At 43.6% G+C, this 12,431-nt stretch overlaps 1 protein-coding gene across 22 annotated transcripts in view; it reads right to left on the bottom strand.

The window, feature by feature from the left end:
• ank2b (ankyrin 2b, neuronal) overlaps positions 1 to 12,431 on the bottom strand; it is a 328,402-nt gene that overhangs the window by 114,294 nt on the left and 201,677 nt on the right. For all 22 annotated transcript variants that reach the window (XR_014392867.1, XR_014392870.1, XR_014392869.1 and 19 more), the window contains exon 2: positions 5,709 to 5,810. Coding sequence is in view for 17 of the 22 variants with exons in the window: in XM_082977374.1 (XP_082833500.1) it covers positions 5,709 to 5,810 (102 nt within the window). In the remaining 5 variants the exon portion in view is untranslated. The remainder of the gene's footprint in view (positions 1 to 5,708; positions 5,811 to 12,431) is intronic.

The raw sequence follows: 12,431 nt of genomic DNA on the forward strand, positions 1-12,431 counted from the left end.
AACGATGCAGAAATTTTTTCCATGCTTTTGTTACTTCTAGGTTGGATTACTGCAATGCTCTACTTTCCGGATAAAGCACTAAATAAACTTCAGTTAGTGCTAAATACGGCTGCTAGAATCCTGACTAGAACCAAAAAATGTGATCATACTACTCCAGTGCTAGCCTCCCTACACTGGCTTCCTGTTAAGGCAAGGGCTGATTTCAAGGTTTTACTGCTAACCTACAAAGCATTACATGGGCTTGCTCCTACCTATCTTTCCGATTTGGTCCTGCCGTACACACCGACACATACACTACGGTCCCAAGATGCAGGCCCCCTAATTGTCCCTAGAATTTCTAAGCAAACAGCTGGAGGCAGGGCTTTCTCCTATAGAGCTCCATTTTTATGGAATGGTCTGCCTACCCATGTGAGAGACACAGACTAGGTCTCAACCTTTAAGTCTTTACTGAAGACTCATCTCTTCAGTAGGTCCTATGATTGAGTGTAGTCTGGCCCAGGAGTGTGAAGGTGAACGGAAAGGCTCTGGAGCAACGACCCGCCCTTGCTGTCTCTGCCAGGCCGGTTCCCCTCTCTCCACTTGGATTCTCTGCCTCTAACCCTATTACAGGGGCTGAGTCACTGGCTTACTGGTGTTCTTCCATGCCGTCCCTAGGAGGGGTGCGTCACTTGAGTGGGTTGAATCACTGACGTGGTCTTCCTGTCTGGGTTGGCACCCTCCCTTGGGTTGTGCCGTGGTGGAGATCTTTGTCGGCTATACTCGGCCTTGTCTCAGGATGGCAAGTTGGTGGTTCAAGATATCCCTCTAGTGGTGTGGGGGCTGTGCTTTGGCAAAGTGGGTGGGGTTATATCCTGCCTGTTTGGCCCTGTCCGGGGGTATCATCAGATGGGGCCACAGTGTCTCCTGACCCCTCCTGTCTCAGCCTCCAGTATTTATGCTGCAGTAGTTTATGTGTCGGGGGGCTAGGGTCAGTCTGTTATATCTGGAGTATTTCTCCTGTCTTATCCGGTGTCCTGTGTGAATTTATACTGTTATGGCTAGGGGGCAGTATTTTCACGGCTGGATAAAAAATGTACCCGATTTAATCTGGTTACTACTCCTGCCCAGTAACGAGAATATGCATATAATTATTGGCTTTGGATAGAAAACACTCCAAAGATTCTAAAACTGTTTGAATGGTGTCTGTGAGTATAACAGAACTCAAATGGCAGGTCAAAACCTGAGAGATTCCTTTACAGGAAGTGGCCTGTCTGACCATTTCTTGAACTTCTTTGCCATCTCTATCTTTTACAAAGGATCTCTGCTCTAACGTGACACTTCCTACGTCTTCCATGGGCGCTCAGAGCCCGGGAAAAACCTGAATGTCGTCATTCCAGCCCCAGGCTGAAACACATTATCGCCTTTCTCAAGTGACCGATCAAGGGACTGTGGGCTTAGGCGCGTGCCCCGGCCGCCCCCGTCTTTGTGATTTTTCCTCTGTTTGCCGAAAAGGAGATTCCCGGTCGGAATATTATCGCTTTTTTACGAGATAAATTGCATAAAAATTGATTTTAAACAGCGGTTGACATGCTTCGAAGTACGGTAATGGAATATTTAGAATTTTTTTGTCACGAATTGCGCCATGCGCACGACCCTGATTTACCATTTCGGATAGTGTCTGGGACGCACGAACAAAACGCCGCTATTCGGATATAACGATGGATTATTTTGGACCAAACCAACATTTGTTATTGAAGTAGCAGTCCTGGGAGTGCATTCTGACGAAGACAACAAAAGGTAATCAAACTTTTATAATAGTAAATCTGATTTTGGTGAAGGCTAAACTTGCCGGGTGTCTAAATAGCTAGCCCGTGATGGCTGGGCTATGTACTTAGAATATTGCAAAATGTGCTTTCACCAAAAAGCTATTTTAAAATCGGACATATCGAGTGCATAGAGGAGTTCTGTATCTATAATTCTTAAAATAATTGTTATGCTTTTTGTGAACGTTTATCGTGAGTAATTTAGTAAATTGTTAGTAAATTCCCCGGAAGTTTGCGGGGGGTATGCTAGTTCTGAACGTCACATGCTAATGTAAAAAGCTGTTTTTTGATATAAATATGAACTTGATTGAACAAAACATGCATGTATTGTATAACATAATGTCCTAGGTGTGTCATCTGATGAAGATCATCAAAGGTTAGTGCTGCATTTAGCTGTCTTCTGGGTTTTTGTGACATTATATGCTAGCTTGAAAAATGGGTGTCTGATTATTTCTGGCTTGGTACTCTGCTGACATAATCTAATGTTTTGCTTTCACTGTAAAGCCTTTTTGAAATCGGACAGTGTGGTTAGATAAAGGAGAGTCTTGTCTTTAAAATGCTGTGAAATAGTCATATGTTTGAAAAATTGAAGTTTTTGTATTTTTGAGGAATTTGTAATTCGCGCCACGCCTATCATTGGATATTGGAGCAGGTGTTCCACTAGCGGAACGTCTAGATGTAAGAGGTTAAGTATGCTCTCTCTAATTCTCTCTTTCTTTCTTTCTTTCTCTCTTTCTTTCTTTCTCTCTCTCGGAGGACCTGAGCCCTAGGACCATGCCTCAGGACTACCTGGCATGATGACTCCTTGCTGTCCCCAGTCCACCTGGCAGTGCTGCTGCTCCAGTTTCAACTGTTCTGCCTGCGGCTATGGAACCCTGACCTGTTCACCGGACATGCTACCTGTCCCAGACCTGCTGTTTTCAACTCTCTCGAGATGGTAGAGATACTCTCAATGATCGGCTATGAAAAGCCAACTGACATTTACTCTTGCGGTGCTGACTTGTTGCACCCTCGACAACTACTGTGATTATTATTATGTGACCATGCTGGTCATTTATGAACATTTGAACATCTTGGCCATGTTCTTTTTTAATCTCCACCCGGCACAGCCAGAAGAGGACTGGCCACCCCTCATAGCCTGGTTCCTCTCTAGGTTTCTTCCTAGGTTTTGGCCTTTCTAGGGAGTTTTTCCTAGCCACCGTGCTTCTAGACCTGCATTACTTGCTGTTTGGGGTTTTAGGCTGGGTTTCTGTACAGCACTTTGAGATATCAGCTGATGTAAGAAGGGCTATATAAATACATTTGATTTGATTTTGATTTGAGAGAGCTATAGAGAAAAACAGAGAAAAACTATAAACAATGCATGCAGTGCAGAATTACGCCAATATCCACTAATAATAAAAACTAAAAAAAGAGCAATTAAGTTTTGGAAACATCTAAAATACAGTGACCCCCTCTCATATCATTACCAAGCCCTGCAATGCCAAGAGCTGAGCAAAGAAAAGAGTCCCCTCATCCAGCTGGTCCTGGGGCTGAGTTCACAAACCTGTTCTACTAACACACTGAAGCCTCAGGACCAGAACATCCAATCAATCAGGATAAACCAAATTACAACACAGTCAAAACAAAACTACATTGCTTATTGGGAAACACAAGCACAAACACAAAGCAAAATGCAGTGCTATCTGGCCCTAAATCGACAGTACACCGTGGCTAAATATTTGACCATGGTTACTGATCCAGTACAGGCTCAGTGAGCACAGCCTTGCCATTGAGTAGGGTAGACACAGGAAAACCTGGATCCCTGTAGAGGAAAGGCTGTGCAACCACTGCCCAACAGCAGAACCTGAGACAGAGCTGCATTTCCTGACAAAATGACAAAACTATATAACAATTAGAGTGTCATTTCCCCATATTTGAAACCCTTATTCAAGGTTTCAAAGACCTCTCTGATGAGAGTAGGCTACCCGTCCTGTTGGGGGAGGACGCAGAGAGCTGTGGGTTGGCAGCACACTACATTGCTGCCTGCCATAAGTTGAGGGACAGTGTCTGACAGACCAATCAACCTGCACATGTCCTCTACTGTATGCTTATTGTTATTGTTGAATGTATAGTTATTTTAACACTTGGTTATTGTTGTTACTGTTGTCCCGCTGACAATTATGATTGTCATTTTTATTTTTTATATTGTAAATATCCAAAATAAGCTTTGGCAATATGGACATTGTTACGTTGAAAAATTGAAAAATTGAGAGAGAGATACAGAGAGAGAGGGATTCAGAGAGAGAGATAGAGAGTGAGAGAGGGACACAGAGAGAGAGATACAGAGAGAGAGAGCAATCCAGAGAGAGGGATACAGAGAGAGAGGGAGAAGGAGAGGGATACAGAGAGAGAGAGATACAGAGAGAGGGAGAGAGAGAGAGGGATACAAAGAGAGGGATACACAGAGAGAGAGAGAGAGAGAGAGATACAGAGAGAGAGAGAGAGAGAGAGAGAGGGAGAGCGGTACAGAGAGAGAGAGAGGGATACAGAGAGAGAGAGATACAGAGAGAGGGAGAGAGAGAGAGAGAGGGATACAAAGAGAGGGATACAGAGAGATAGAGAAAGGGATACAGAGAGAGAGAGAGAGAGAGAGAGAGAGAGAGAGGGAGAGCGGTATAGAGAGAGAGAGGGATACAGAGAGAGAGTTGTCCTGTTGACAATTTTGATTCTCATGTTTATTTATTTTTATATTGTAAATATCCAAAATAAGCTTTGGCAATATGTACATTGTTACATCACGCCAATAAAGCGAATTGAATTGAATTGATTTGAGAGAGAGATGTACAGGGATACAGAGAGAGAGGTAGGGATACAGAGAGAGAGAGTTAGGGATACAGAGAGAGAGAGAGAGATTCAGAGAGAGAGAAGGAGCGAGATCAAGAGAGAGAGAGAGAGAAAAATTGATCCATTGACTTGACAATGTCAATATTAGCGGTAGCAAAATCTTACAGAATGATCATACAAGAAACCTGGCTGGAGTACAAGTGATTTTTTTATAAAAGCACATTGCATTACCCGTGCTAAACTTGCTTGGTCAAAGCTATTGTCAGACATAGCAGTGTTACCTTAAAGTAGTACCTTGTTTAATAATGAACCCTGAATGACAGAGGCTCTTTAATCCTAATGTAATCACGCTGACAGTCCCCTTCAACATGACAATGATTCCATTTTAGAGTGAACCGCAGAAACTCAGCGCTCAGGGAGACTGGGCCAATCCCTCTCCTAATCTGAGAACAATGTTAATTGTAGAGTGCTAAAGTGTAGTGATTTGTAATACAGCCAAATAGTCAAATGTTTTGTAATTAATCACTAACAGCTCAATCCACGCTGAGCACATTACACACATTATGTGGTTGCCATAGCTCCCAAAGAGCTAAATATTTTTGCTATATAGTTCCTCCCTATGGACAGAGACAGAACAGCAACACCAAGGTCACCCTGTCACTGTAGATGGATTGGCATTAAGACTTATGATCAAACACACGATTGCAAGAGCTAAATGTGTTATTGAAGAGAAGGTAGGAGATAGCAGAGGCTGATTGCTTGGGTGACTGGGAAAAGGACTGGTAGACATTGTGGCTCCACGGAGACCCACAGCCGTAGAGACCAAAGAAGAGCACTATCAAAACAAACAAATGACTTGTCCTGTAACATAACTCAGGTATTGATGAATGGGGACATATGAACAGGCAGGCTTCACCTGTGTTTCCTGGTCTGAGAGTGTGTTGTGTGTGTGTGTGTGTGTGTGTGTGTGTGTGTGTGTGTGTGTGTGTGTGTGTGTGTGCGTGCGTGCGTGCGTGCGTGCGTGCGTGCGTGCGTGCGTGCGTGCGTGCGTGCGTGCGTGTTTGTCCACTAGTCTCTTACCTGATTGCAGGTGCTGATGTTCACTCCACCCTTCAGGTACTCCAGAACCTTGTCGATGTTCCCCGCCCTCGCCGCTCGCAGGAAGCTGGTGTTGCTGTCCGACTGGAGAAGAACACAGAGAAAGAAATAGTTAAGAACAACATGATGGAAACGTCAGGACAACGTCAGAACTCAGCCCAATGCCTCGTAGCGTTGAAATAAGTAACCTCCCATGACTTCTAGGACAGATAGAAATGGTAATGGTGATAGCACATTAGCACTTGTTTGGGTAACGTGTGCCAGGCCACCCGGACATTCAATATATCCCAACCTGCACACGGCAACAGTCCCTGAGGCTCAAAGACAAGCACACCTCAGTCCCTACTGTGGCAGTGTCACATCACTCATTATCTGCAGCCATCAACACCTGCACTGAATCAGTGTTTCCCATCAGAGCGTAATATTATTTAATCAGACACAGGGGAATAGTGTATAATGTAACACAGGGGAATAGTGTATCATATAACACAGGGGAATAGTGTATCATGTAACACAGGGGAATAGTGTATTATATAACAAAGGGGAATAGTGTATAATGTAACACAGGGGAATAGTGTATAATGTAACACAGGGGAATAGTGTATCATGTAACACAGGGGAATAGTGTATCATGTAACACAGGGGAATAGTGTATCATGTAACACAGGGGAATAGTGTATCATGTAACACAGGGGAATAGTGTATCATGTAACACAGGGGAATAGTGTATAATGTAACACAGGGGAATAGTGTATAATGTAACACAGGGGAATAGTGTATAATGTAACACAGGGGAATAGTGTATCATGTAACACAGGGGAATAGTGTATAATGTAACACAGGGGAATAGTGTATAATGTAACACAGGGGAATAGTGTATAATGTAACACAGGGTAATAGTGTATAATATTACACAGGGGAATAGTGTAAAATGTTACGCAGGGGAATAGTGTAAAATGTTACGCAGGGGAATAGTGTATCATATAACAAAGGGGAATAGTGTAAAATGTTACGCAGGGGAATAGTGTAAAATGTTACGCAGGGGAATAGTGTAAAATGTAACAAAGGGGAATAGTGTATAATGTTACGCAGGGGAATAGTGTAAAATGTTACGCAGGGGAATAGTGTATCATATAACAAAGGGAATAGTGTACAATGTTACGCAGGGGAATAGTGTAAAATGTTACGCAGGGGAATAGTGTATCATATAACAAAGGGAATAGTGTAAAATGTTACGCAGGGGAATAGTGTAAAATGTTACGCAGGGGAATAGTGTATCATGTAACAAAGGGGAATAGTGTATAATGTTACGCAGGGGAATAGTGTAAAATGTTACGCAGGGGAATAGTGTAAAATGTTACGCAGGGGAATAGTGTATCATGTAACAAAGGGGAATAGTGTATAATGTTACACAGGGGATTACAACATGTCCTCCACGTTTCCTAACTGTAGCAGACTGAGTTGGAGATAGACCAAGACTGTAGAGCAGAGCGGGAGTGAGTCAGCATTTTCCTCTCTCTACCTTCCGTCCCCCAGCACTACCTGGCTCACACTACAGAAAACAGTACTGCAGAATCACCGCTTCCTCTCGCCTCTGTGAGGCGGAGGCAGAAAGCAGTCTCAAATGTAGTCCCGCTCCATGACAACCAGCCTGTGCTGCTAACTGGGAACCTTATTGAATTAGCGTCGTGGCTAGCTAGGCTAGCTATCTCCCAGAGACGCTCAGTAAGGGTGACAGGGTTAGAGATCGTTCCAGCACACAGCAGAGCAGAGCTCAGCCCAAGCCCAGACTGAGGATATGTCCCCTACTCTGTCCCATTCTGTCACTCACTTACACTGCAGTGCGGAGATGATATGTCTATACACTGGACACACTACTGATAAGGAGAGAGATTCTTCCTGGGGCTATATGAAAGCTAGTTTTGTTCTGCTCTAGCCTGCAGCGCAGCAACCTGTGTCTGGATGCTGCAGAGAACTGCACTGAATCAATCAGACCTGACACAACAATCCACATTCAGACCTGACACAACAATCTACATTCAGATCTGACACAACAATCCACATTCAGACCTGACACAACAATCCACATTCAGACCTGACACAACAATCCACATTCAGACCTGACACAACAATCCACATTCAGACCTGACACAACAATCCACATTCAGACCTGACACTACAATCCACATTCAGAGCTGACACTACAATCCACATTCAGACCTGATAAAACAATCCACATTCAGACCTGACACAACAATCCACATTCAGACCTGACACAGTATTCCACATTCAGACCTGACACAACAATCCACATTCAGACCTGACACTACAACTCACATTCAGACCTGACACAGCAATCCACATTCAGACCTGACACAACAATCCACATTCAGACCTGACACTACAATCCACATTCAGGCCTGACACAACAATCCACATTCAGACCTGACACAACAATCCACATTCAGACCTGACACTACAATCCGCATTCAGACCTGACACAACGATCCGCATTCAGACCTGACACAGCAATCCACATTCAGACCTGACACAGCAATCCACATTCAGACCTGACACAACAATCCACATTCAGACCTGACACAACAATCCACATTCAGGCCTGACACAACAATCCACATTCAGACCTGACACAACAATCCACATTCAGACCTGACACTACAATCCACATTCAGACCTGACACTACAATCCACATTCAGACCTGACACAACAATCTACATTCAGACCTAACACTACAATCCACATTCAGACCTGACAGTACAATCCACATTCAGACCTGACACAACAATCCACATTCAGACCTGACAGTACAATCCACATTCAGACCTGACAGTACAATCCACATTCAGACCTGACACTACAATCCACATTCAGACCTGACAGTACAATCCACATTCAGACCTGACAGTACAATCCACATTCAGACCTGACACTACAATCCACATTCAGACCTGACAGTACAATCCACATTCAGACCTGACACTACAATCCACATTCAGACCTGACACAAACAGTAGCTGGAGGTAAACCCAGAAACTGTGAGGCTGTAGCTATTCAGGAGCTCCCAGAGCAGCAGGATGCAAGTTGAGCTCCGTCAGATGTGTGAATATATTAGTGATACTGCTCAACCTGGAGACTGATATCTTACCCCAGATGAGGGGTCTCCTGAGGTTTCTAGTAGAGACAGCTCAGATGATTTCTCCAGGGAGGGATAGCTTTATCTATGACAGAAGGAAAGGTCCAGAGGAACAGCTTGTGGATTGTCCAGCCAGCCCACAGGGCAAGAATCATTTTGTTACACCAACTAAATTCCCTTTAATATCAACCCGCTGCACCTTGCATGTCACAGAGCAGCATCACAGCTCACCAAAGAGAACCACTTCAACATGTAAAAAGTGAATAAATGGCTGACATTTTGTTTTAATGAATCACATTACAGATTTGGCTGAATAATGTCTCTTGCTCTCTCTTCACAAACCACCTACAGATATCAGAGAAGTGAAGTGTGGTCATCTCAAAGCCGCATTATGTCACTGTACACGTGTACACTGACTGAAAGACAGCGGCAGCATTGTACCCAGCTACGGTACACAACAGAGGGGCAGAAAGCCAGATCTTATCCCGTCGGATTCTTAGCTGCCGAGTCACATTATTCAAGGCATCGTTTAATCATCCCGGTACAGTCTGTGTGTTGCCATAGCGACTTTTGGTCAGCACAGCCCTCAAACAGGGTTTTTTACTCAAAGCACTTAACATTCAGAAGAAAATAAATGCCAGATTGTTCCAAAAACTTCCTACAGAAATAGTTTTGTGCTAATCCCCTAGAAACTAAGTAAAACAGATGGTACAGATACGTATATACTGTGATTTCTGTGTCCTTGAACCAGGCAAATGCTTTGAAAGAGAGTTTTATGGCTTTGTGTGTGATTGAACACTCCTACGAGGCGTCGTGATATTTAGGAGTGGTAGAGAGAGAGAGAGAGAGAGAGAGAGAGAGAGAGAGAGAGAGAGAGAGAGAGAGAGAGAGAAAGAGAGAGAGAGAGAGAGAGGGAGGGAGCAGGAGAGAGTGTAATGTTTATTGTTCATTTTTGATTGTTTATTTCACTTTTGTTTATTATCTATTTCACTTGCTTTCGCAATGTAAACATATAGTATGTTTCCCAAGCCAATTTGAATTGAATTGAGGAAAAGGAAGAACAGAGAGAGAGAGAAAGTAAGAACAGAGAGAGAGAAAGTAAGAACAGAGAGATAGAGAAAGTAAGAACAGAGAGAGAGAAAGTAAGAACAGAGAGAGAGAAAGTAAGAACAGAGAGAGAGAAAGTAAGAACAGAGAGAGAGAGAAAGTAAGAACAGAGAGAGAGAAAGTAAGAACAGAGAGAGAGAAAGTAAGAACAGAGAGAGAGAAAGTAAGAACAGAGAGAGAGAAAGTAAGAACAGAGAGAGAGAAAGTAAGAACAGAGAGAGAGAAAGTAAGAACAGAGAGAGAGAAAGTAAGAACAGAGAGAGAGAAAGTAAGAACAGAGAGAGAGAGAAAGTAAGAACAGAGAGAGAGAAAGTAAGAACAGAGAGAGAGAAAGTAAGAACAGAGAGAGAGAAAGTAAGAACAGAGAGAGAGAAAGTAAGAACAGAGAGAGAGAAAGTAAGAACAGAGAGAGAGAAAGTAAGAACAGAGAGAGAGAGAAAGTAAGAACAGAGAGAGAGAAAGTAAGAACGGAGAGAAAGAAAGAACAGAAAGAGAGAGAGAAATAACAGAGAGAGAAAGGTGGTAATGTACTCAATCAGATATGAAGGTATTCGGTATTGTGCTCAATTCATAAGCCATTCTTTACAGAAACAAAATGAACTATTCATACTGTGAGTGAGTTACCCTTGATGACAAGGGAATGAATGAGAACTAATAGAAGATCCCAATTCAACTCATACGAGCTAGCCTGGTTGCCAGGTCTGTTTCTGCTTTCGCCTTCATCACCCAATCTGGCAACCACAGGCTACAAAACAAGCGCTATAACCAAAATTAGACCTTAAAATGGCCCAAACATTCTCTAATTTCGTCTAGCCAGTACGCTTTAGTCTAGACGTCTATAATATCCCTGGGTGCATTAACCTAACCTGTGATGCGTAATATAATTTTACCGACCATGTCATTTCAGCTCCAAAAGCCTTCCTAAACTGAGATCGCATTAAACATGAATTTACACAGAGTACTTCTGTATCTTCATCAGTGTAGTAGTGTGTAGAGGATTTATAAATAATGAAAATATTAAATCCCATGACGACCTGTTGTAAACATCCTGGCTCCTCCCCGTTACTAGGGAGACAAGCGGCCTTGCCTCTCTCGGTAACCATGACAACAGGGTATTTCATTCGGTAGACATGCAGCTCTCCAAGCCCTGACTACTTGTAAAGCATTGCCTCTCTCTCTCTATCTCTCTCTGAGGGTGTGAATGTAGTGAATCTAAGAATTCTGTTCACCATGACCTATAATGCTTCACGGCAAACTCACTCCAAACTATTCTTCTCCAGAGCCAGACCAATAGGATAGCAGGATGTTGAGGTGTTATCGTGATGACGGAGAAGTTGCTATGGGTCTTTAGAAAGCAAGGTTGAGGACCTGTGTGATACAGACGTACCTAGATACTGACCTGGGTACTAACCTGGCCCCTTCTACCAAACATAGAACAGCTCAGCTGTATGTGTGTGTGTGCGTGTGTGTGTCAATGCACTGCCCAGAGCCACCACAATCAAGCTTGATTGAATGGTCGCCCACGGCAACACAGATGTCACATATCCCTCAGAGAACCCTCCAACACACATCACGTGCTCTGCACTCTATCATTCACACACACACACACACACACACACACACACACACACACACACACACACACACACACACACACACACACACACACACACACACACACACACACACACACACACACACACACACACACACACACACACACACACAGGGCAACCTTGTCCTTGTCCTTTGCTGGTTTTAAACACCACACTCCAATGGAACAACACGTTCTATTCCTGGACTTCATTACAGCCTGTAATAACAACAGACAACAGTGTTTACTGGGGATCTGTTGTACACAGCAACCATGTCACACCACTATGGTGCCTAGGACTGGGAGACTGGCAGCAACCTTAACTGTGTGTGTTCGTGTGTGTGTGTATGTGTGTGTTCGTGTGTGTATATGTGAGTATGTGTGTGTTCGTGTGTGTATGTGTGTGTATGTGTGTGTTCGTGTGTGTGTATGTGCGTGTATGTGTGTGTTCGTGTGTACATAATAAAGAAATCCACATCAAAATCCGTCAGTCTCAATCCACCACATCTGCCTATGTCGGCGTTCCGCATCTGCGGTGGAAGGCGGCCGAGCTACAGCGATGTTATTCAGACCGTGAGACGTCAAACCAAAAAATCGGTCTTCTCACGAACCGTCTGTGGCCTACAAACTATTATGATCACACTACGGAAAGGGGAGACTCTCACGAACACGATGGTGTTCTCCGTTTTGCTCTACACTCCCACAAGTGTCACGGGACTCATCTGAAGGTAACCCATACAAATGAATGGAAGTATGGAGGTAATTAGGGGTGTTAAATATGTGTCCAAAGAAACCAAAAATATTTCCAGAGCTTTCTTATGTTTCCTAGATATAGGACAGACGCTTCTG

This window comes from Salmo salar, chromosome 07 (assembly GCF_965601325.2).
Source record: "Salmo salar chromosome 07, fSalSal1, whole genome shotgun sequence".
NCBI lineage: Eukaryota > Metazoa > Chordata > Actinopteri > Salmoniformes > Salmonidae > Salmo > Salmo salar.